The 26,833-nt window shown below is 38.5% G+C and overlaps 1 protein-coding gene across 8 annotated transcripts in view; it reads left to right on the top strand.

Moving 5' to 3' along the window:
- LOC117408938 (low-density lipoprotein receptor-related protein 1B-like) overlaps positions 1–26,833 on the top strand; it is a 340,463-nt gene that overhangs the window by 191,639 nt on the left and 121,991 nt on the right. For all 8 annotated transcript variants that reach the window (XM_034014443.3, XM_034014419.3, XM_059032361.1 and 5 more), the window contains exons 23-30: positions 4,776–5,021; positions 9,761–9,958; positions 11,040–11,244; positions 12,185–12,349; positions 13,041–13,285; positions 20,491–20,622; positions 25,117–25,344; positions 25,879–26,053. In XM_034014443.3, the coding sequence (XP_033870334.3) occupies positions 4,776–5,021; positions 9,761–9,958; positions 11,040–11,244; positions 12,185–12,349; positions 13,041–13,285; positions 20,491–20,622; positions 25,117–25,344; positions 25,879–26,053 (1,594 nt within the window). The remainder of the gene's footprint in view (positions 1–4,775; positions 5,022–9,760; positions 9,959–11,039; positions 11,245–12,184; positions 12,350–13,040; positions 13,286–20,490; positions 20,623–25,116; positions 25,345–25,878; positions 26,054–26,833) is intronic.

Here is a 26,833-nt window from a genome sequence, read left to right as displayed (position 1 = left end):
ATTTTATCTTGTCCATAAATAAGCAGTAAAGTAGCCTTGCAGATAAATCCCTGATATCACTTTAATCTCCTCAAGTATGAAGGCATTTAAGATTGATATTATCTCATCATTGCATTAAAGGTCACAAATAAAATAGAAATGAGTCCATGTGTTTTAATCAAATGTCTGTGGTGAATATTATGAGTGTGGCTTAATTTTAAATTAAATGAGTAAAATAAAAATACTCAGACATATCAATGACGTTTTGATGTATTCTTTACCAAGTGTATATACCTTATTGAGATAGATTTATGAATTGAGTTCCTTGTTTCTATTCCTGAACTGAAGGAACCATATTCTACATTGCAGCTCATGTACTATGTTTACATAATTTAAGTGGACCACTAACTCTGTCAGTCTTGGTTGTGTGGTACTCATTGCAGTCTAAGCTTATTTTATTATTTGACCTAAACTAGAACTGAACTCTTTCACCAATTAATGACCATCTAGTTATAATTTTTAAACATGAAACTCCTTGTATACAAAATTACATGTGTCACTGTTTAGGGTAATGAATTCAATTGTGCGATAATGAGTACTGGTTAATGCAATCATAAATGTGTGGATTTCATCTTAAAGACATTTGCAAAATCAATTGCTAATTATACCTTAAAATACTGATATGCACGTGTTTGGAGGGTTGTGATGAATTGTCATCATGTTGAGGTAAACTAAATTTGATAGTGTGTTCTATTTTGTAAAGTTTGTTTTATTTTAGTAAAAAGAATTGCAACAAAAACAATATATAACCTTTTTTTGTTTTAGACACTTCATTCATGGTCATTGTTTTACATATTTTACGACTGTTCCCAGGGGGACTGTGGTAAAGTGTTGACTTTCTGTCTCTCCTGGGTACTGATTATTTCCAGCTGCTCAGGAGATTAACTACCAACCCCCAACTGGAGCTCCTCACCTGGCTTCTGAAACCTTTAGTGTGGTACAGATTTTCACTCATTGTAAAACCTAGCCAGAAATCTCATTCTGTCAAATGATTTACCATTCAGAAATAATTACACATGCTGCTCATTGTACACTACAGTAGAAATATGTATATATCATTAATATAGTAGGGCAGTGGTGGCTGGATCGTGATTTTTGGTGGATCTCAGGACAAATCAGAACAAGCACTAGCATATAAGCATACAACAGTTTTTGTTTCAGCTGATGGGAAGAATCTTCTGTGTCGTCCAGTAGCCCAGATGAAAATGTCCCAAGAGTTTCTGCATATGAGACAAAAAAAATGCTTGTGCGAACGTACATTTTAATTTAGGCGCACGTGTGCGACTAGAAATTCCTAAAGGTTGACCAAAAAAAATAAAAAATCACAGTCGGATTTAAACTCTTATAGCTCAATCGTAATGTACTCTGGGAGTGTCGTTTATTGGTGTCCACTGCCCACTGTTAATCACCCATTTAAAAACTACAAATCCCATAGCCCACCAATTTCACTGCTTTATCAGTTCGATGTCTATTCGTTTCCAGACAGTCTGAAAACTTGTCAAACCAAGATGAGGAAATAACAAATTCTTTTCATGTGATTGGAGAGGTTTTAAAAGAAAACTGCGATGAAAAAAAATCAGATATGTCAGCGTCTTTACAAGAAATGAGCAATGAAGGTATGTCAGAAGATTAAATTGAACAGGGAACTTCGAGAAGGGCTATGTTATTTACAGCGTGTTCACAGTTATAAGTAGCAAAAGAACATACACGTTCAACCAACATTGGCTGCAAGATTGCTTAAGTTTGAAAATGTTTTTAAATAATACATGTTTTACACATTTTGTCAGGATGCAGGGGAACTCGTAAAAATGTGTGACTGTCAGCAACTGATTATTGAATTAGCTGACAGTCACGCATCTTTAGTAAACCCCTGAAGAATGTGACCGAGGGGTTGACTAGATAATTAATAGTTGGTTAATCTCACTATAAGAACCGGTAGCTTTGGCTGCAGGGGGGAGTGATTTGGAGAGCATGGGAGACAATACAAATGCTACCGGTGTCTTTGTGAAAAAGGTACTCGTGCGTTCGTGTTTGCTTTGTTTTGGCCCTTGTGCCTGTTTATTTGTATTGTATTTGTACTTGTTTCTTGTTGTTTGTATACTCTTAGTAAACGAATGGTACAACCAAAAATATTTAAAACAAACAGCATTTATTTAATTTAACAACAGGTTTATAGAATAGCATAAACATTATGCATGGACAAATGTGATTGCAAAGTTACATTTTTCCAAAGCTGGTAAAGGATTTACTCATGAGTAAGGGCAGTACATCTGCTTATTAGAGTTACTGTATCCTACTTATAGCTTATCTACTCAAACAGTGTGGCTGTAAAATGTTACAATGTATTTATCACAAAATTACATGATAATTACATAAAAATGCTTTGATTGTGCATTTTAGTTGTTGTAGTTCTTTTATGTTTTATTATTGCTATCTTATGTATTGGACTTATACCCCGCTAATAATTGTTGGTCATAGCTCACTGGTGGATTGCGGAGCCCATTGAGATCCACCAAAATGGATCGCAGTGTTTGGTGTATTGGCCACCAATGCCATAGGGGAAAATGTCTTTGCTAATGAAATTAGCTAAATATCCAAATACTGTGGCATCCAGAATTGTGATGTAACCCCAACAAATCTGGATGTTTAAAAGGGAAATGTGGTCTTAGGAGATACACAGAGCCTATCACACACTGAGATAAATGAACACCTTTTGTTATCTTTGTTTCAACCGCATATCCAAAGGCAAAGAAATGACTATGTCTGGGACATCATTTAAAAATCTTGGTAGATAACGCCAGTCAAAACAGGCCAAGATAATGTTTTCTTAGTGTGTAAATACATTTTATTAGCCTGTGTCCCTTATCAGATCCTTGCTTAACTATATCCAGTGGGCGTTAAAAGGTGCAATTATTTTTCCATTTTTAATCTTGCCTGTAAGAAAATTAACTTAACTGCACTAAGCTTTTGCATGCAGTGAGAAGAGAATATATTTCAGCATAAGGACTTACTATTGTGGGATTTTACTGTACATTTGACCTTCATTTTAATATTTGTCCTTGTGAGCAAAGTCGTTTATAACTTTTGCTATGTCAATGTTATAAAAAGGTTTTAACAGGCTTATTTTCCTGTATAATGGGGGGCATGTGTAGATCACGGGTTCCCCATATTGTAGCGATATGATAGACTTCTCATGGGGGATTTCAGTGAGCATAATCTATAAATATGGGTAGGCAAACATTAAAGTTAATTTCAGAGAGCATTTGCAGAACCACACTAGGGACCACACACCCCTGGTAAGATAAAATTGTGTACATTATCAATGGAAACACTCTGCTTCCCCTAAGTCAGTTTACAGCCAATTAGACCACTGGCTGAGAGACCTCAGAGCATTGAGTAATTCAAGGCGGCACACCAAGACTGCTCTCAAGTAGAAGCCCCTGGCTTGTGAGATTGAGAAATGAGGGGAACTATATTCTGCTCAGAAATCTATTAAATACTATATTTACATTATATATCTTCATATTCCTTCCTGCTAATCTCTGTTTTTCTTGTTTTAAGAATATTTTAATCCTTGGATGCTAGAACAAAGGCTAAGTGACCTTCTGTATTTGTGTGGTATCTGAATGTAAATAAATGTGAATGACAAGGTTTCTGAATCTCAAAGTGGAAGACTCCTGTGTTAATGGGATTAAAGGAGGAAACACAAGTAGACTTTAGTGCCAGTACTTTTTATGATAATGCAAGGGATTGAAAGAAAAAACAAAAAATGAAGATTTGGAATTAAAGATTAAAGATGTAATTGTATGACTTGGTAATGATAGGTTACATAAGTTTTACCACTTTTTCCTGGTCATGCTCTCGCTTTTGGGATGAAATACAATTCAACACACAATCGTTATCTAATTTTATTCATACATATAGACTGTGACTCATTGTTATCAGACAATATACATATAAACTGTGCAATAGTAATAACTTTCTAACACATTAGGACTGTTGGACATTGTGAAATAGCACGAGAAACATTTTAATGAGCTTCAGAATGTACTGTATAAAAGAGAAAGACCTCAATGTACTGAGATAAATACCTGCAAATCCTCAATATCAAATTAAGGGCATTGAAACTGGCTCCCAAATTGTACAGAAAATATTTAACTTAAATGTCATGAGTATTGAGGGATGACATATTTTCTAACGTGTTTTCCTTTTTTTGCATATGTTATAATTGTAATGTTTCCTGTGAGGCATTCTAGTTGCACCCCACTGTAAATGCATGTTATCTGTTAGCATGATGAATACCAGCAACAGTTGGTAATTAGAACATGCATTTAAAGGTGTCTTGCTGTTTTTACAGCTGTTTTATGAAGCCGCAGAGTTGGTTTCCTCCTACAGTAAATTTCACTGTAGTAAATACCCACCGACCCAAGGATTCCAAAATAAAGTGGGGTTTATGTTCTTAAACAAGCATAACTAGTATCTGCGAACCAAAACAAGCTTCCGAAAAGCTGCAAAACATGCATTGGCCATCTTCAAAGCATAACATAAGTGTATTCTGCAACCTAAAAATACATTTTTGTGTCTATAGGTCATGAAAAAATAAATAAAGATACTTTCTCAAATCTTCTATCTTTTGTTGAACAGCACAGGTTATCAGTTTTCTTCAGTGAAAGGTTATTTTGTATAAAGTTATTTAAGGGTCTCAGTGTGTCTTTTACTCTTCTTTCCATCCCCAGATGAGTGTTCTCTAGATAATGGAGGTTGCAGTCATCAGTGTGCTGTGGCTCCTGGGAGAGGAATTGTTTGTTCATGCCCTGCGGGACTTAATCTGAACTCAGACAACAAAACCTGTGAAACGGTGGATTACTGTTCCAGACACCTCAAGTGCAGTCAAGTGTGTGAGCAGTACAAAACCACTGTCAAGTGTTCTTGCTATGATGGGTGGAGACTTAGTCCTGACGGAGAGAACTGCCACAGTACTGGTAAATACTAACATTTTCTTTTTTGTAATTGATTATAGAATGCTGGTAAGAGTTGGTTACTTTTGTCTCTGTCTTGAGTACAGAAGTTTTCAAAGGGACTAGCGAGGGAGTCTAGTAAGCAAATGTACAAACAGTAACAACAAAGGTGATAATTAAACTACTGATGTCTACTTCAGCTATTTTCACAGCACAGCAGAGAAAACACAGGTCTGTAGCACTATTTGTCAGTAGAGGACACACAGATTGAGGAAGCACATGTTTGTAAGAGAAATGCACAGCCTTAAAATAATTAGAATACTAATTATTTGAATTGGTCTGAAAACAAGTTGGTAACAAACACGATAGAAAAAAAAGTGCAGTGCATACAGATGTTTAAATTGTGTGTTTTTTATTGTTATATTAATATTCTTTATTAATAGTATTATCATGACCAAGGTTGTGTATAGTTGTCACAAAGACGGCCAGAGTGGGTTGCGTCAGACCAGAAAGGAATCCAAACACAGACAGTGGTTGTGATGAGCTGAGTGCAATGGCTGCACTCAGCGTTTATTAACAAATAAAAGGGTTGAAAACAGCACAAAACAGGACACGGCACTTGACGCCAATATAAACAGACAGACAAAACGACTAAACACTTAACAAACGGTGCACGGAGACAAACAAACACGGTGAGTACAAAACACTTATAATTATGATTTAACACTATTTAGTTTCTCCTCTCTCTCTCTCTCTCACCCGTTCTCCTCTTCCGAACACCCAACCACCACTGAGTGAAAATGTGCATCTATATATACTGTTGTGCTGGGATTCAATTACTAATTAATTACTCACTTGAATCCCAGCACGTGAATTCATTACGTGAAACCCCGTGTTCACATATTATATTTTAAATGCACGTGCGTGATGTGCAATCCCGTGCCTAAATACAAATATACAATTTAAACACACGTGAAACACAGACCCATTTATATCCCGTGTACCAATCTATACACCAACATTTACACACGCACGCATACACACAACACACAAATGCACACAGGGGCGGGGCACTTTGCCACATATACCCCCCCTTGTGCGCAGCACACATGGCCTCAACGGCCACCTCCCCCCTTAAAAACCCAGCAGTCCAGAACAAAGTCTCGGGCTGGGAAGGGAGGCTTCAGTGGGCCCTTGGCTGGCAATGCTGTCAGCACCCCTGCCGGTAGTGGCACGGCTGACAGCCTGTTGGTCCCGTCCAGCAGTGAAAAAGCTGCGGGGGCAGGTGGTCCCCCGACCTCCCCCTTCTTCGTAGCCGGCAGCTCCCTCCTGTGGGGCTCCGGCCACAAGAACTCCTGCAGCGAAACTGCTGCTGGGGAAAGTGGTCTCCAGACCTCCTCCCCCTTCTTCGTGGCCGGCAGCTCCCCTTTCTGGGGCTCCGGCCACCGTACTCCCTGCGGAGGTACGGGCAGCAGAGGCAGCTCCTGCTCCTCTGCTCCGGGCGGTGGTGGAGGCAGAGGCAGCTCCAGCTCCTCTGCTCCTGGCGGTGGTGGAGGCAGAGGCAGCTCCAGCTCCTCTGCTCCTGGCGGTGGTGGAGGCAGAGGCAGCTCCAGCTCCTCTGCTCCTTGCGGTGGTGGTGGCGGAGGCAGAGGCAGCTCCTGCTCCTCTGCTCCTGGAGGTGGTGGAGGCAGAGGCAGCTCCTGCTCCTCTGCTCCTTGCGGTGGTGGTGGCGGAGGCAGAGGCAGCTCCTGCTCCTCTGCTCCTGGAGGTGGTGGAGGCAGAGGCAGCTCCTGCTCCTCTGCTCCTTGCGGTGGTGGTGGCGGAGGCAGAGGCAGCTCCTGCTCCTCTGCTCCTGGAGGTGGTGGAGGCAGAGGCAGCTCCTGCTCCTCTGCTCTTGGAGGTGGTGGAGGTAGAGGCAGCTCCAGCTCCTCTGCTCCTGGCGGTGCTGGCTCCCTCTGCTGTGGCGGCTGGGCATGTGCACGCCGTGCTGCCTTCAGCAGCATAGCGAGAGGCTGCTGGGGGACACCAGCATCCTGCCCTTCTCCCCCCCAAAAATTTTCAGGGGGTCGAGCCTGTAACTCCTCCCCTTCTGGCTCTTGGGGCTGAACCAGCAGGCATTTTCCCTCTGCTGGTGGCTTGGGTCCCAGGGCTGTGGAAGCCCCGACTTGCCTCCCTTTGGGCTGTGGACGCACCGACTCCTCCCTTTTGGGCTGTGGACGCACCGACTCCTCCCTTTTGGGCTGTGGACGCACCAACTCCTCCCTTTTGGGCTGTGGACGCACCGACTCCCCCCTCTTGGGCTGTGGACGTTCGGGCTCCCCCCACTCAGGCGTAGGACGTTCGGGCTCCTCCCACTCAGGCGTAGGACGTTCGGGCTCCTCCCACTCAGGCGTAGGACGTTCAGGCTCCTCCCACTCAGGCGTAGGATGTTCGGGCTCCTTCCACTCAGGCGTAGGACGTTCAGGCTCCTCCCATTTGGGCTGTGGACGCTCAGGCTCCTCCCGCTTGGGCTGTGGACGCTCAGGCTCCTCCCCATAGCTGCGGAAGGGACAGTGGGCGAACAGGTGATCCTGGTCGCAGAGGAGGCACCCCGGCGATGGCTTGTTACATCGCCGTGGATGCCTGGCCCTTAGGCGGCACTCCTCCTCCCTGTCCTTCACCTCTTTATCCGTCTCTGCCTCCCGCTTGGGCTGTGAAGGCAAAACCAGCAGGCATTCACCCTCTGCTGGTGGAGATGGGGACAGCAGGTACTCACCCTCTGCTGGTGGAGATGGGGACAGCAGGTACTCACCCTCTGCTGGTGGAGATGGGGACAGCAGGTACTCACCCTCTGCTGGTGGTCCTGCTACCTGGGCTGCTGTTCCATTTATGGTTGCCTCCAGGTAGCTGAGGACAAACTCCACACCTTCCTCCAAGGTGTTTGGGGTGTGTTCCAGCTGATAGGCCTCCCATCTCTCACTGTCCATCATCCACAGGGCCTGGACGACTATGGGCAGAGACTGGGCCTCCAGCCCAGCATTCTCCAGGAACCAGTCCCGCCATTTTGTGGCGTCTTCTGCCATTATATTTTTTTTCTCTTTTTTTTTTTTTTTTTTTTTTTTTTTAAACAAAACCCCTCCTGGTCTGACGCTTGGAGGCGCGGCTATCCCACGATGACACCACGTGTCACAAAGACGGCCAGAGTGGGTTGCGTCAGACCAGAAAGGAATCCAAACACAGACAGTGGTTGTGATGAGCTGAGTGCAATGGCTGCACTCAGCGTTTATTAACAAATAAAAGGGTTGAAAACAGCACAAAACAGGACACGGCACTTGACGCCAATATAAACAGACAGACAAAACGACTAAACACTTAACAAACGGTGCACGGAGACAAACAAACACGGTGAGTACAAAACACTTATAATTATGATTTAACACTATTTAGTTTCTCCTCTCTCTCTCTCTCTCACCCGTTCTCCTCTTCCGAACACCCAACCACCACTGAGTGAAAATGTGCATCTATATATACTGTTGTGCTGGGATTCAATTACTAATTAATTACTCACTTGAATCCCAGCACGTGAATTCATTACGTGAAACCCCGTGTTCACATATTATATTTTAAATGCACGTGCGTGATGTGCAATCCCGTGCCTAAATACAAATATACAATTTAAACACACGTGAAACACAGACCCATTTATATCCCGTGTACCAATCTATACACCAACATTTACACACGCACGCATACACACAACACACAAATGCACACAGGGGCGGGGCACTTTGCCACAATAGTTTATTCTGTTTTAACTGGTGGGGAATTGTGAGATGCTTTTTAAAGACAGAATGCTGATGACTGTCCAGAAAATAATTAAAATGGAAACATTTATAACAGGTGTGTACATTTAAAATGCAACTACTTATGAACTAACATTACTTACATTTAATATTGATTCACACTAAATCTTAACACCAACAGGCACTTATTTTGAAGTGTCATATAGTATTCAAAATTCGTGAAGTTATGTTAAAACAGGTTCAATCTCTATTCTAGGACTTCATGCAATCTAACATACATAAAATACTGTATTTACCATAGGGGACCAAACACTACTAGCCACTTTGAAACAAACTAACAATATGGCTTTTGCATAATTTAAGTATTCAATGGAATTTAAATTATACAGTTGTTTGTATTTTTGAAACTTGTTCTAATACTGGTATGTACATAAATTGCCACTGTGACTGGTAAATCCTCTTCAAGAGGACAAGAAAAAAAAAAAAAACAATGTAGTAATCCAATTTAGGCTAAAGCGCAGCAGTTTAACATTATAGCAGCTAAAATGCTATCTAATTTGGATTCTGTCAAGATCAGGCCATAACAGCTATGGTACAGGAAATCCCATCTCATACGCTATGGACTGAATCCCAGGGATAAGTAATGGAGACATTTATTTTCCTTTTAGCACTGTTGAAAGTCTTTTAAAATACTTAAATACACATTTAGTCAAGCATTTAGTCTAGATTGAAAAATACCTATGGTGACAAACACCTCTACTGGTCAGATGTTCAACAAGTCATGGCAGTGACTATCCAGGCTGGGTCTTGTCTCCAGGGTTTAGTAACTTGCAGTATCATTGCTATTTAGGTTTGGCAGGAGAAAATAAAGTTGATTGGGTTGTAGCGAATTATTTTTACTCCTGCATATTAGAGAAACTAATAAAATAACATGTTTTAATTGAACTATCAATTGTAAATGATTTCTGTCACCCCTCTCAGATCCTTTTGAGGCTTTCATTATTTTTTCCATCCGGCATGAGATCAGAAGGATAGATCTTCACAAACGAGACTACAGCTTGTTAGTTCCAGGTTTAAGAAACACGATAGCTCTTGACTTCCATTTTAACCAGAGCTTACTTTACTGGACTGATGTTGTTGAAGACAAAATTTACAGAGGCAAGCTTGCAGATGCTGGAGGTATGTATTTTGATTATTTTTTGACAGTGAAAGAAACGTTTTTAGAAGCGACTTCACAGCTCATACAGTATACCTGAAAAATTATTGGCAGTCATTACTGTTATAGGAAGGTAGAAATAGGAACTGTTTTATAAATAAAATCTACCTGATTTTACTTGGGGGTTGCTTTGATTTTGTTCACAATAACAAAACAGAATAGTAGAATGGAACTCTTGCCTGTATGTCCTTTGAAAGATTATAAGTTAGTGTTAAATTAAAAAATAAAAGTTCCATTGCACTTGCACATATCACTGTTCTCAATCTCAGAATCATTTGTCTGTGCTGCATGCCCATAGGGGTCTTCCAGACATCTTATAAAGCAGTTTATGTAACGTTCTGATATCAGATGATTTAGAGAGGTAAGGCTGTTACGGGCTTTGGTCAGACACAAAGCTGGTTTACACAATGAGATCTTTGTAGATTTAAAAAATACCAATGGAATGCTGAAAGGCTGTATATTTTCTTTGTGTTATTTTTATAAAGCTTTATTAGGTTGTATTACATACAATGTCTGTTTGAGTAATAACAGTGTGTTATAACATAGTTGTATATAAAACAGAGAGCTACCTAGTTCTATAGTATCTAACGCATTGTATTATCTCCCTCCGATAATTTATAGTGTTAGGTTGGAGACGCCACATTTTTTTCAGATTTCATATTAGGATGCATAGAATTTCATGATGGCTTATGACAGCGCCTACCTTCTGTTACCTAGTAAATATAGGATAGATTCCTTTTATAGCTCCCTGACTTTTCTTTTGTTAATATTTTAGATATTGTTGAAAGCCTTCAGCCTTCATGGATAATTGCAAACAGAGTGATTCTATAAAGTCTGCGAGGCCTTTAATGTTTAATAGCATGCTGGGGGAAGCAATGCTTCTTTGTATTCTTTTTTTTTTTTGCAAAATGCTTGGGATTGTCAAGAAAATAGTTGGGGGTGAGGGGATGCCTTGAGGATCAGTTGAAAATGTTTGGCATTCAGATTTTTTTTAAAAGTTGAAAAATGTTTTCCCCATTTATTTATGTACTTATGTTTTTACAGGTGTTACTGGAATAGAAGTTGTTGTGCAACATGGCTTGGCAACTCCTGAGGGTTTAGCGGTGGACTGGATAGCAGGAAATTTCTACTGGATTGATAGCAATTTGGACCAAATTGAAGTAGCCAAATTGGATGGAACAATGAGAACAACATTAATTGCGGGTGCCATGGAGCACCCAAGAGCCATAGCATTGGATCCTCAACATGGGTTTGTTTTTAAACTTCTGTTTTTACTCTGCATCACTTAGATATTATACTCTGTCTATCAATGTACAGATAGTTTGCCCAATTTCAGACTTACAATTCTCTGTCCCTCAATCCATCTGAGATAAAACCACAGTTATTGAGATTTAAGAGTGAAAATATACTGCAAAGAATACACTTGATTATTAAGGAAATGTCTGTGGATTCAAAACATAGATTAATTTAGTCTGAAAAGAATGAGAGTTCAGTAGTAGTGGATGAGGTGCAAGACTGATCAGTGTTATCAATCAGTTATTGCAGTTATATACGCCCAACCTCACAGAAAATACAAAGACATGATATTGTAGTTATTAATGCATGGGTATTTGAGTGACTGGAGTGCATTGCAGGGACATATTGAAGAAGAATTTTACTGAGACAAAAACATAATTATATTATACAGTGTGCAGTTTTGTTCAGTGACCAAGAATAGGATGAAAGTTCACAAGCCAGGGATATTATATGTAAATGAGAATAGGATACATTCAGATTAATTTCCTCTGTATTGTAAACCTAACTTTTTTAAACCCTCGTCTTTGGCTTAGGACACCTATAGTAACTGTCGCTATGGCAATTGTCTAGCAGGTAATGACCATTTCGCCAGACATTTAGGGCTTAAACATCAATAAAAAATACTGAATACAATCGTACGTCGGGTGAGTTTTTGAATTGTAGGACTTTTTTTTTGTAAAAGACAGCAGTATTTGAACATTGTCCTTTAAAGACGTAACTACCATGATACATGTCTTGGGTCATTCTGGTGCAGATCACATTTTATACTAATCCAGTTTTGTTTTGTTTTTTTCTTAAGGGAAAATATGTAACTAATGCTTTAGTTAGTCCTTTTGAAACAGATTTGGTCCTTTGCTAGGACATTTTGTAATGTAATGTGCATTTTTGCTTAGAATACTCTTCTGGACAGACTGGGATGCAACATTTCCTCGCATTGAGGCTGCCTCTATGAGTGGTGTAGGAAGGCACATTATTTTTAAAGACATGGAAATTGGAGCATGGCCTAATGGACTTACTGTAGACCACTTGGAAAGCAGGATTGTATGGACAGATGCCAGGTATGTAATGCAAACGTGTTACAAAATATAACTAGTAACTACAGGAATAAAATGAGATGGATGCAGATGGTATTAGACAAATAATTCCATAGACACCCAGACATTCAAAAAGATATGTGATTAGACAGAGAATGGGAGGTAGTGCATACAGAAAAGGAATATAGACATGCTCACAACAAAAACTGACAGAAGTTCCAATACATTAACACATCCTTTATATACAGTAAGTATATACAACACAGAAATAGGAACTGAGCTAGATATGCTCCAGATAGATAGATAGATTATTGTTATTTGTTAATTTTTCAGTCATAGAGTTGGCTGAAAATACAATGCAAAAAGATACTGTAAACAACGGGACAATTAACCTAAATAAGCCTTCTATGAAGGATAGCACACATCCATTTGTGAAGCTAAGAGATTTTTGTACCTACGGTGTTCAGCTGATGTAGTATATTATAATGAAATCCAGAAATACATTTTATGGATGTAAGTTGTCTGGCAAGTGTTTTGTTTTTTTTTAAGCTTTTTTTTGTAGCTTTTTTTGCAATGGTAACTGACAAAGTAATACATTAATGCAGTGACTGTTTAGTGTAGCATTTATCATTGCTACACAACAGTGGCACTAGTGCCCTGCAGCAAAGCATGCTGATGTAAATGTTGTCTGATATTGAGGTTTATCTTCCTGTAGGTCTGATGCCATTTATTCAGCCTTGTACGATGGCACGGGTAGAATCGAGATTCTGCGAGGCCATGAGTACCTTTCCCACCCTTTTGCTGTTTCCCTATTTGGAGGCTACGTGTACTGGACAGATTGGAGGACAAACACCCTGGCAAAAGCTAACAAGTGGAATGGGCGTAATGTGACAGTGATACAAAAAACCAGCGCCCAGCCTTTTGATTTACAGATCTACCATCCCAGCAGACAGCCTCAAGGTAATTAACTTTTCAGTGGCTCCATAGAGTAAGATAACTGATGTATGATAGTGAGTAGCTCAATCTACAGAATTGTTGTATTTGAGTGCTGTTACCATTGGGTACACTATAATGCATGTTTCTCACTTCATAATAGATTTACAGTGAATACAGTATTTGTGTGTCTTTTTTTAACCCCTATACTATAGCTGTTTCGACTGATTTATATATAAAAAAAAATGTTTACAAACTCACAGCAAATGGCCTCCATAAGAATATTTTATAATTTAAATATCACCATTTATAAGGCTGAATCATACTTTTGTGAGGCTGATGGGGAGATGTTACCTGCGTGGGTTGTCACTGATAATAAGGAGTCAGACACAGAGCATTGGTGTTTGACACGCTGCACAGGGGCACAGATTTAATAACAAACAGGATCTGTCTGGCAGTTGAAGGGTTCTGTAGTAGTAATCCTTTTTCCTTTGGAGCAGACACTCTCCTCCACAGTATAAACGGTAAGCATCAGCACAGCACACATCTGAGGGCCAGCGGCCTAACAGCAGCCCGGAGCTGTAGCGCACTATTTTTGTAACTACCAATCCGATCTAATGTATATAACAAATGTCTTTGTTAGATACCTTATACCTGATTGGTAGTTACAAAAATAGTTCCGGTAGATGATCATATCATCTCTAATATACATTCTCCTAGCATAGCCAAGTTCTTGGACTCCAGAGGCACACTTTGATGTTAATGCCAGACCGAGAGGCCAAGGATTGGACTGGCTTGGGGGCTGAACTGCTTTCACCCTTTAGAAGCTAATGCCTTCTTTATAGGAATGAGACATATTTGCAGTTCAGTTTGGGGAATTTGAAATCAAGAACTTGCTTTTTGTGAAAAACAGGAGCAACGTGGTGTTCATGGATAATTGAGATTAACAAATTCTGCATTTTTCTCTATTGTGCATAACAGAACAAAAAGACGTTCATGAACACTTCCTACTTGAACCGTTGCCAGCTCAAAACTGTTAGAATAGAATTACAACTGCTTATTGATAAAACAAGACAACACAATAATAATTTAATAACAGAAGGATGTAGTGCCACCATGGGGAGTTAGGAGGTGGACATAGTCATTTCTCTAGAAAACACTACAGAGACATCACTGTTGAGACTGTTGCAAGCGAAGCTTCAGTAATGTGCACAATTGTGGGAAATGAATCAACTGCCAATCAAGTGCCTACTGTTATTCCTCTATTACAGTCTGTCAGGTCTGCTGTCTTACCCACCATGACTGAAACTAACTAGTTATCATGCTTTTGCTGAAGCTTATACTAGGGTAAACCTTTGTCATGAAAATATGAAGATGTACCAGTATGTAAACTAAAAGAAATAGACACATTCTGCAAGGATACATGTATCTGGTGCTAAAATCAATGCTGGAAGCAAAGTAACAGGTTGTAAACCATTGCCCAATCTAATGTTTAAGCTATATTGCTAGCCATTGTCTGGTAACATTTTGTGTTTAATGGTAAACCACAGATTGATTTTTTAGAGCATTTCACAGCACTGGGGAACCCCCCTGGATTGCATCAACAATCTGTCCTTGGCTATCCCTAAAAATAGGTGGTAAATTCTATCAAAAAGGATTCACCAGTTCTGTAAAATGGTCAAATAAGAAACCAGCTGTGGCTTACTCCAGCTGGGCTACACAATAAAATCGGTAAATAAAATAAATCTTAAATATATTATTATTGTCATGTGATTGTAACATTATTTGTCACATACAGTAGATACTTTAAACAGACATTTGGGTTTTGACCACTCTTCTCAGAAAAAAGGTGCTTTTCAGTGATGTTGAATTTCACAAAAGCAACATATTTCTTTTGATTAAGCTCTATTGCCCTCCTGCATTTAATTTAGCTTTTCTGGCGTGAGTTATGCATAAATTATGTCAGAATGGCAAAAATAAATAAAGTCATAACACTTTTTGGTTGTGATCCAAGTAGGTATTCCTCAGAGCTCTAAGCTACCAGCTGTTAAACCTAATATCTCTATTTACATGCTAGACCTGTAGACCTTAATGACTTTATTTTGGCAACTTACAAAGTTTAATTATACCGATAACGTTGTCAAGAGCCTTAATGTAAAGCATTACATTATACTAAAAGCTCTTAATGGACAATGTCTATTAGAACAGGGAAGATTTGAATTACAATATCTTTAGTACAGATGAGTTTAGCAATACCATATAGTAATATTAAAGTACCATTTAAGGTAACATTTCCCTTACTCACACATGAACTTAAGACAAGAACATCTGGGAGGTTTCTGACTTGCTTTTTTAGAAATAAAGGATGGCAGTACACTTCATTAGCTGAATGACACCATGCTTCTCTATAGAAGACAAACTACATCAAGCAAAAGTCAACACAAAGCAAACGTTTTCACCCTGCTTCAGCACGCTATGCCTTTCACAAGAGCTTCTTATGTCAGACATTTGCTCTTGTCTGTTGAATACGAACTGCTGTATGGCCAAAGATGTCTTTGGCCATACCAAGTCATTGGTTCACTGCATGCATCCTTGTGTTCGATGTCCTTAGACATGTTTTATATTTATGTTGTGACATTATTGATCATTTGATAAATATGAATATATACAATACCTTAATAAATCTTGAAGGTCACTCCATAATTGGTAAGCAAATACACCTAGAATGTGGACAGCGCACAATTAATCCTTTTTTTTTTATGTATTCTAAATTAAACAAATTTGTATAATTGTGGTTAAATTGGATGTAATTTTGAGGTAGACACATCTAACAAATATTGGATAGGGAATGTTCCCCAGAAAAAAAGCCAACTAATTAGATATTATATTTAAGACACATTTTAATGAAGGATTTTTTTTTTCTCTTGGTAACATACCTACTATATTATCTTACTGAGATACATGTATGTGTCTCAGCATGGCCTTTCAAATCAATATTTGGTGTGACCACCCTTTGCCTTCAAAACAGCATCAATTCTTCTAGGTACACTTGCACACAGTTTTTGAAGGAACTCGGCAGGTAGGTTGGCCCAAACATCTTGGAGAACTAACCACAGTTCTTCTGTGGATTTAGGCAGCCTCAGTTGCTTCTCTCTCTTCATGTAATCCCAGACAGACTGGATGATGTTGAGATCAGGGCTCTGTGGGGGCCATACCATCACTTCCAGGACTCCTTGTTCTTCTTTACGCTGAAGATAGTTCTTAATGACTTTCGCTGTATGTTTGGGGTCGTTGTCATGCTGCAGAATAAATTTGGGGCCAATCAGATGCCTCCCTGATGGTATAGCATGATGGACAAGTATCTGCCTGTACTTCTCAGCATTGAGGAGACCATTAATTCTGACCAAATCCCCAACTCCATTTGCAGAAATGCAGCCCCAAACTTGCAAGGAACCTCCACCATGCTTCACTGTTGCCTGCAGACACTCATTCGTGTACCGCTCTCCAACCTTCGGCGAACAAACTGCCTTCTGCTACAGCCAAATATTTCAAATTTTGACTCATCAGTCCAGAGCACCTGCTGCCATTTTTCTGCACCCCAGTTCCTGTGTTTTCGTGCATAGTTGAGTCGCTTGGCCTTGTTTCCACGTCGGAGGTATGGCTTTTTGGCCGCAAGTCTTCCATGAAGGCCACTTCTGACCAGACTTCTCTGGACAGTAGATGGGTGTACCGGGGTCCCACTGTTTTCTGCCAATTCTGAGCTGATGGCACTGCTGGACATCTTCCGATTGCGAAGGGAAGTAAGCATGATGTGTCTTTCATCTGCTGCAGTAAGTTTCCTTGGCCGACCACTGCGTCTACGGTCCTCAACGTTGCCCGTTTCTTTGTGCTTCTTCAAAAGAGCTTGGACAGCACATCTGGAAACCCCTGTCTGCCTTGAAATTTCTGCCTGGGAGAGACCTTGCTGATGTAGTATAACTACCTTGTGTCTTGTTGCTGTGCTCAGTCTTGCCATGGTGTATGACTTTTGACAGTAAACTGTCTTCAGCAACCTCACCTTGTTAGCTGAGTTTGGCTGTTCCTCACCCAGTTTTATTCCTCCTACACAGCTGTTTCTGTTTCAATTAATGATTGTGTTTCAACCTACATATTGAATTGATGATCATTAGCACCTGTTTGGTATAATTGTTTAATCATACACCTGACTATATGCCTACAAAATCCCTGACTTTGTGCAAGTGTACCTAGAAGAATTGATGCTGTTTTGAAGGCAAAGGGTGGTCACACCAAATATGGATTTGATTTAGATTTTTCTTCTGTTCACTCACTTTGCATTTAGTTAATTGAAAGCATTCTTACTTTACAGCATTTTTTCACACCTGCCTAAAACTTTTGCACAGTACTGTATATATATATATATATATATATATATATATAATATATCACTATTGGATATCTTACCTGAAAATGATATCCACCTTTGATCTGACTCAAACACTCCAGTTGGTGCTAGCTTAAATACAGCTTGGCAGCTTCAGCTGTAAGAGTCCAAAAGAACAGACACTATGGGTATTTAAGAATGAGATGCAGAGAAGCGGTAGAGTGTTTGCTAAGAATTGGCGATGTGGAACAGGAAAAACATTGTGGGTTCAGACCTAGATAACGCTCTCCAAATCTGTCAAATTTTAGTGTAAATAAACATCTGTACAATTTTAAAACAAAAACACACTGCCTCAAAAATGATATAACAAGGTGTGACATAAATATCCCGATTCTTTAAAAAAAGGGTTGCAAGTGCAAAAGAAACAACTCAGAGGTTAGTTTTCTACAATAGTAGAATTTCAATCATTTGATTAATGTATAAGTTAGTATATGAAGTGGAGAATTTCTATGAAGGAAAATATAGCATTCAGAGAAGAGATACAAAGGTTTCTAAAAGTGAAATCAGGAGTGATTGTAGGGGCATGCTGAGGGCTGGCATCTTGGGTTTGCATGACATTTGGTTGACACACAATACAACAAATAGACCATATAGGAACCACAAAGACAGTCCGCACATTAAAACTGTTTCCTTCCCTCTATTTGCATTGTTAAGTACATGGTACCAGTTAATAGGTAGTAAACACTTTGCAAATATACCCCATATAGTGGAATTGGTTAATTAAGTGGATTTGCTTTTTCTTCTGGTGTTTTTGACCCTTCAGTAAAATAATTAAACTGAAGCAGGAATGGTTTGTAAATGCACAATGTGTTTTATTGTTACCCCTACTGTAAATAAACATCTTGTTCTGAGACTTGCCTCAGACCTCAGGGAATTTAGAACCATTCTAAGTTGAAAAAGCTTGTCTTAAAGTACTTTTGTGCACAATGAGAATCATGCTTTACTTAGCTTGCAGGTGCTCTAGCTCTGGGTTTCTTGTGTTTTTACCACTGACAAGCCTCAGATTCTCATTTACTGTGATTTATGTTGGCTATTTCAATGCCAAATGTATTCTTAGTAAAAGCTGAAATATGGCAGGGGTACCTTGGGCTTTATCATCTGTAAGAATCCACAAGGTTTCTTAAAACATTATGTTAGCTTTTCAAGGAAATTTCTTGTGTAATTGAATTAAATGTGAGAGCCTCTTGAGAAGTCCTGCTGTATTTGAGAGTTTACTTTAGTACTACAGTGAAACCAAATTGGCAAAAATGATTTTATAGACATACTGAGCTACATGTGTGTTTTCCAACGTGAGGTTTGCTTTTTTTTAAGGAGTGATATTCATTACAGCAATTAGGGAACCAGTGATGATGTTTCTAATGCAAATACGAGTTAAGAAAGATGATTTCAAAACCTTGGGCACAACTCTAAGCATGTATTTACAGTATGAAAAAATGCAGTTTTAAAAAGACTGCTATTACTTTCTCCTAGTAACAACTATTTTAACTGTTATCCGTGAAAGTCTTTAAAGGTTAGTGTATTGGATCACTGCATCACCCACTTGACTATTTTTCTGGAAAAGCAAAATATAATATCCCTGAGGCTATTCAACTATAATGACGAAATGTGATTTAACTTGTATGACCACTAATAACATATAGATGCCAGAAAAAAAGGACACTATCTTTATTAAGGCAGAAACAACAAACAGCAAATCTTTATATATAATAAATCAAACACAAATACAATTATGCTGTTAATATTAATTAAATCAAAGCATGGAATACTGTACATATTATCCATTTTATCTGTAGGGACTCTGGGCAATCTTAATACTTTTGGAGTCATTCTGATTTATCCTCTCCTGTGTCACTCTAAAACTAGAGATATGTATTACTGTATTTTGAGCATTCTTTAAAATTTAAACTCAGAAATCAGAAACTAATTATATGTAATGAGTTGTAGAGGCTCTTATGAGAAAGAGGGCTTGCCTCACACTGGGGGAGTTAAATTTATCATCCCATAGCTAACTAGAACATATACCATCTATATAAAATCGTCTTTTCTAGGAGTTTCTATATACACTGTCAAACACAAGGGCCCCTCCTAGAGTAACTGAATTTTACTGTAGTCGGTTTCTATCATTATGCACTGCTGGGTCAGCTGTGGTCACTGGCTCAGCAGTGTGAAATTGGCTTTCTACTTCTTCAAATAGACAGATCCTCAACCAATCACTAAAATGCACATTTAAAATACAAGGATTTGCTGAATCTGAAGTCTGGACTCAGATCCCAATCTGGACTCAGATCCCAATGTAGGAAACCAGAGCAAACATCATTCAGAAGCAGCAAATCAGCACTTAATGGTGGAAATGAATATCATTTTATAACTTTTGTGGTTTTGATCACATGCTGTACCTGGCTTGCTGTGAACAACTTCATTCACAGATTAAATAGCATGTTTACTTCATCTTACTTTTAGTTTGTTTAAGTTCTTTAAATCCTTGCCAGAAAGGTGGCTCAGCAATTTGCTCATGGATCTGGGCAATTCCTCTAAGGAAAGAGTCTAGGTGGGTCAGTTAATTTTATAGTTACACACATTAAGGTAGTAGAGCATTTAATATGTGTATTAAAAAGGAAATGGGATCATATGCTGGGATCTTGAATCACCCCGCTACTTCAGCTGTGTATCTATACTGAATGTTACCTTTTGTGTATTTTGAAGACTTTCAGTCTACATTTTAGATATCATGTTAGATGCATTGTGACCTGTGGAGTACCATCTGTGAACACTCTTTCTTGTTTTCATTTAGCCTCAAATCCATGTGCAGCAAATAACGGTAGAGGCCTCTGCTCACATTTGTGTCTGATCAATTACAACAGAACCGCTGCGTGTGCATGCCCTCATCTTATGAAACTGTCTTCTAACAACAAAACCTGCTTTGGTAAGTATCTTAGATTTCACAGGAAGTGAAATCGAACTGTTTTCAGACCATGTATTTGCAAGAAAGAGAGATGTTAGTAATTTAGAAGGCGGCTGGGGACTGTACTGTATTATATATACACACACTGATGCACAAAAAAAACGCAACACTCAGGTCTAATGGATTTCATCAAATATTTTAAACATAGATATCAAAAAATGTGAACAAAAATACAGATCAAAGTTTTCAGTAACACTGTCAAAATGAAAGCATTACAAAGTTAGTATTGGGTATGACCTCCCTGAGCATTAACACAATCTTGGCAGCATTGATGCATAGACCTGATCAGCCTCTGGACAGACTGCTGTGGGATGTTCCGCCACTCTTCCTGTACAGCTGCCACCAGCTGGTGAAGGTTGGCTGGTCACGGTTGTCTCCTGTGGATGGCACTGGCGATTTGGTCCCACAGATGTTCTTTTAGACTCAGGTCAGGAGAAAAAGCTGGCCACGGCAAGACCTCGACATTGTTTTCTTGAAGTTGTGCAATTGTAATCACTGTTATTGCGTTAATTAAAAGCATTTCTTTTTGAATGGCTATTTATACAGATTCTTAATCAACTCATTTTGGCAATTTTAACTCAACTCAAATACCAAACACTGGGCACCTGGTTTTTATGAAATCACATGACTTAAGTTCAGTATTTTGTTATCCAAAGGAACAATACTACGCAAACAATCAACACACCTATCTGCTCACTATTTAGCGAGCGCTCTGCCCATGTATATTGATTGGTGTTTGGTGGTGGTTGACAGGGATGGGCTTAACCCTTTGCGGTCCATTTATTAATTGCGCGTCAGGCACGCCAGGTCTAATTAATTTTCACACGCGCAGTTAATTTTAGACGCGCTGTTTAAAAGTATTTTTTTTCACAGTCAAACGGGTTTAAATGGCCCTGCATATCAACAAAGCACTCACTAGGCATCTCCAGTCCCGCCCCACCCTTTCGTTTGCTATAGCGTTCACCTATGTAAGAAATAAATAATAATAATAATAATAGTCGTACATACCAATCGATCATCTCCGGATCACTCGTTTTATCACCAAACTCCTCAATAATGCGATCCTAGTCATTATTTTATTTCTATAACATCTCAAAAAAGCTCTGCAAATGTCCGTGTTTTCTGTGCGCTGATTCAGTCAGCCAACTTGTTTACTTCAGACCGCCCCCGTTATCTGATACCTGATACCATGTATGACTATTCATGAGATACGCCTTTTTTTTTTATTCTTTTTTTTTTCTCGGCTCCTGTCGCTCCCACTTGGCAATTGAATGGTTTTCTCGGCTTTTTCCGGCGAAAAAACGACTAGACACCCATTTATTGCGTTGCTATAATGATGTCGGACCCAGTCCGACAAAGGACCTGTGAGGAATAATTGCAATGTCGGACCCAGTCCGACAATGGACCGCAAAGGGTTAATTCCTCCCTGCCAAAAACATGTGAGAATGTGGCTGGAGCCTTAATTAGATAATCACTAATTATTGATTAATTAGGCTGCAGCCACATCCCATAAAAATAGATCCCTGGGCTCCATTTGGGGAGAGGAGTTTGGTACAATGTGTTTTGTTACATGTTTCTGTACATGTTGTTTTTGTAAAGTCCAGTGAAGGCTCTGTCCAGCCTGAACGTTTTTTTTGTTTGTTTGTCTAAACATTTATTTTGCCCTTGTGCCTTTTTTGTTGTGTTATTTTTGTTTATTAAAGTGCGCTTTAGGGCTTGTACTGCAATTTCTGGCTTCCAAGTCTCTGTCTTGCCGCTATCCTGTCACAGTGCCCAGTGAATTATTGATGTAAAACTTAGACTGTTGTGTTTTCATTGTGCATCAGTATATATTAGATACTGATATATATGGCCAGGTTTTAGTGATACCTAAAATGTGCTCATATTTTTGGTAATTGGAGATTTAAAGAGAAACTATGGTGAAAGATACACTGTATAGTACACTGTAACTATTGTAATTCAAACCACATACATTTCAAATCCAACATTTTCAGTGCCTATTTTGTTTTATGATATATTACCCAAAGGCAAAAACATGATTATGCAGAAATATGGGATTAAGGCAAGGTCTGCTTCTTGTTTCATACTCTCAGTTTTGAAAATTCAAAAACAGGTACTGAGGGGTAAATGTACTAGTGTTACGGCTGGCACAATAGTTGCAAACCAGTTGCAAATGAGTTAGAAGTCTAGGGTGAAATGTACTCACCAAGCGCAATGCTATCAGCGACTTTTAGGGAATGCTTTGCGGCAGCAGTTTTTCTTTGTGGTTCAGACTTAGATGAATATGTAATTATGGGCATTCCTGCACTAATTCGCAAAAATGGAGTGGAGCAAATGAGGGTTCTTAAATATTATAATAAGATGTACTAAAGCTGCCGGCAATTGCGACACTTACAATTGCATCAATTTGTTAAGAACTTTTGAAAGCATGTTTTAAACAGTCTCAATTAGCAAACCTTTAAAAGGCAGAATGAAAAACACTATCCCCTATACATGTATGTGTGAGATTTTATTGTATTTTTTTAAACCTGACACCTCCTTATGTTGGACATGAGGCGAGGGGTTACTGTATGATTATGAAAAGCTTTTTTTGATTCGTTTTTTTATTTATCTGATGGGATTAAACTGCCTTTCATTATTTATTCAAAAAAATGTCACACGACTCTCGCAATGCTTGAGATCTTGCTGAGATGATGCAAGAAATATTAGTATGTTGCGGCTCTCTCCAGTAACATATTTTCTCTTTGTAGATGCGACAAAATGTATACTTTGCAAATTATCACAACAAAAATACAAATTGCTGTATATTTGCGTTGCAACCGGTCCATCTTAGTACATCTACCCTGTGTGTTAAATGTATACAAATCCCTTTGACATATTTTCCATCGCATATTTAAATTTACAAATGCTGTATAAGATGTGTTTATTGTTCATTTTAAACTAGTATTGTCTGTTTCACTTGCAGTTAAAGTTATTTAAGGACTGTTTTTTGGGGGGTTTTTTGGGCCAGTTTTACTAAAAAGCTGAAAGTATTTGAAGAAACCAATAAGAGGTGGTTAATCTTATTTATAAAAACTGTCTCTTTGAAAAGTTAAATAAATAACCACAAATGCAATTTGAAAACATTGACTGTACTTTTGCTGCATTTACATGGTGGCCTGTTATGCTGACATTAAGCAATATCAGGCTATATTTAAAGCTGCTTATACATATATGGTGTTGGCTTGCAGGCATATTTGCTGAATAAGTGTCTTTTTTATTACAATTTATGACTTTTGTTTTGTATGCTTTTTATAGTCTAGTCGTAATATTGAAATTGCACTAACTGCTGCTGTTTATCAGGTTGTCCACTGATCATTGATCCTGTCTATATAACTAAGGCCCTGTGAAAATCACGGAAATTCTCTTTTAAATTCACAGCAGTGTCACAGGAAAAGTATTTCGTGGAATGTGCATGGAAATATGTTACAAATTACGTGTACAGATTATTATAATTTGTTAAACAGCAAATATACAGATAAATGCACTGACATCAACATTAACATCAAAGTTACTCAAGCACTTTACAATATCTTCCGAAACTGTGTTGTAATTAACAGCCTGTAGGTAAAGTGTATCTGCAAGGACAGCTTTCAGTTCTAGTACGTCAGATGCATGTTCACCATTTAGATCTTGCAAAACAAATACAATGTGTAACCCATACTAATCTTGTGCATCAGACGACTCGTCAGTGTGACCTCTGACAAGCAACCAGACTGTTTTACCAATTCCATAATCTCCTGCTTGTGATACTTGGCAACTTTTGGTAAAATTTAATAAGTGGACTTTTGGAATATGGAATTTTTTGTTTCTTTGCAAGTAAAGCAGTCGCAGTACTACTCTGGATTTCTGCCTTTCTCTTTCGGTGTATACCTCCAGTCAACAGACGAGTTTCGGTAGTGATCTACAGTAACGTTGCATGATGTACAGAAGAGCTTACCTCCATTGCTATGTAAACTCTTGTTGGATACTGCTTTACGTGATCTGCTGCAGACACATTTTTAGCCCTTTTAGAGACATCCATTTTCTTGTTTATAGTGTGTAGTATTTTAATTTCCCGCTCAGATTGCATATAGTCACATGACACTCACTGCACAGCACTGTGCATGGCGAATATTAAACACAGGAACACAGCAGAGTGGTACAGTTTCGTTAATGTTTTTTTTTTTTTGTATGAAATACAAATAATTATGAAATTATTTTTATTTCTTAAGAATATTGTAAAAATCGCGGTATTGGGCTAATTTCATGATTTCCACGCAGCCCGTGTAATCGCGATTTTCACAGGGCCCTATATATAACATAATTAATTAAATGATACAACGTAATAAGCACAAAATGTACCCCTATCACTGCACCTCTAGGCTGCTATAAATCTAGTTATTATTCACAACATTTTCCTTCTTTGTCTGACAGAAGTGAAGACATTTCTTCTCTATGCTAGACACTCAGAAATCCGTGGCGTAGATATAGACAATCCCTATTTGAACATCATAACAGCCTTCACTGTACCTGACATTGATGATGTGACAGTTGTGGATTATGAAGCATTGGAGGAGAGAATTTATTGGACTGATGTAAAAACCCAAACAATTAAACGAGCCTTTGTAAATGGCACTGGGCTGGAGACAATAATCTCTGGAGGTAATAAGAAAACAGCAGGCATCTTTTTTTATTTTATTTTAGAAATGTAATCCCTAAACTAATGCTTTAAAACCCATTTGTCTTGTGCTTCCTTCAATGAGAATCTGGGAATTGCAGCATTTGTGAGCACCCCCTGCAGCTTATGTCTGTCTATGGATGCTTTTGGGTCAACAGTAATTGTACAGATTAATAGTCTTAAATTGACTCCTTTCATCATTTGCATTCCAGAGAAAGCTAACTCCATTATCACAAATAAGCAACAATTTGTTATTATTATTTTTTGCTGTCTTGTAGAAAATATTCAGTGTACCCAGTATCGGCATAAACTATTTGCAGACATGTTGTTGCTTCATCGTGGTACTTTTAAATGTATTAATATTTAGTTGTGTCCAGAACTAATGTAGACAGATGTTAAATAATGATTAAAAGGTAAAAACTGACAGCTCAGTCATTGGTTGCTAAGAATTCCACAGCCATTAAAATCCAAATTGCTACTAATTTTTTTAAGTTATATTTTTCCTTTTTTCATTGCAGATATACTTAATGTCCGTGGGCTGGCTTTAGATTGGATATCCAGGAATATGTACTGGTTAAGCTCGGAGTATGATGAAACTCAAATAAACATTGCTCGATTAGATGGCTCCTTAAAGACAACTGTCATTCATGGAATTGATAAACCAAAGTGTCTTGTGGTACATCCTTCAAAGGGGTGAGCTAAACCCCAATCATGTGTAGCAAAACAATATAAATAATTATAGAAATGTGATATCAGTATTTAGTCAGTCTTTATATCACAATTTCTAGACGATTTGTTAAAGGGTATTTATTTTTGACAGGGGTTGCTCTTTTTGGTTTCGGTATAAACTGGGTAGAATTATTTTTTCCTCTGTTGGTAAGATATCAGATAACTAACACATGGTGTTATTCAAAATAGCTACACAAAAAAAACAGCAGAGAATAAATAACATAATAAATACAATTTACAGGAAGATGAAGTGTTAATAGTTCATGGAAAGATTAGAAACTGTAGGGAACAGTTTTGAATGATATCCATCCTGGAAAGATGTGAGCTTGAAGGACATGCACGCACCATTAATTGTTTAATGAATCTTATCTTGAAAACAGTGCTAGTAGCTATGCTTCTCTCAAACCTTGGTTATGAAAAAAAAACATTCTTTATGAGTCTTATATTAAGTTGGGCTTTTTAAGCTTACCTGGTTTTGTACAAGTTACAGAACCATGGGACCCATACTAGGCACAACTTTGGCATTGTTCCTTGAACAGATATTACAAAAATCAAAAATACACATCAAAAGTTTGTCAATCATAATTAATGTAGCATCATTAGAGTAATCATAATTAATATAGCAGCATTAGATTAATCTCCTGTAACATCACTTACATCACATTGTTTTGCCTTTGTGTTACTGATTGCTTAGTGCTAGATCTAAATTGTGAAAGTAGGGAGGGGTAAGTTAAAGGAAAGTGA

This window comes from Acipenser ruthenus, chromosome 10 (assembly GCF_902713425.1).
Source record: "Acipenser ruthenus chromosome 10, fAciRut3.2 maternal haplotype, whole genome shotgun sequence".
NCBI lineage: Eukaryota > Metazoa > Chordata > Actinopteri > Acipenseriformes > Acipenseridae > Acipenser > Acipenser ruthenus.
Note: the sequence above shows the minus strand (reverse complement) of the source record. Positions and strands in the feature narration are given on the sequence as shown.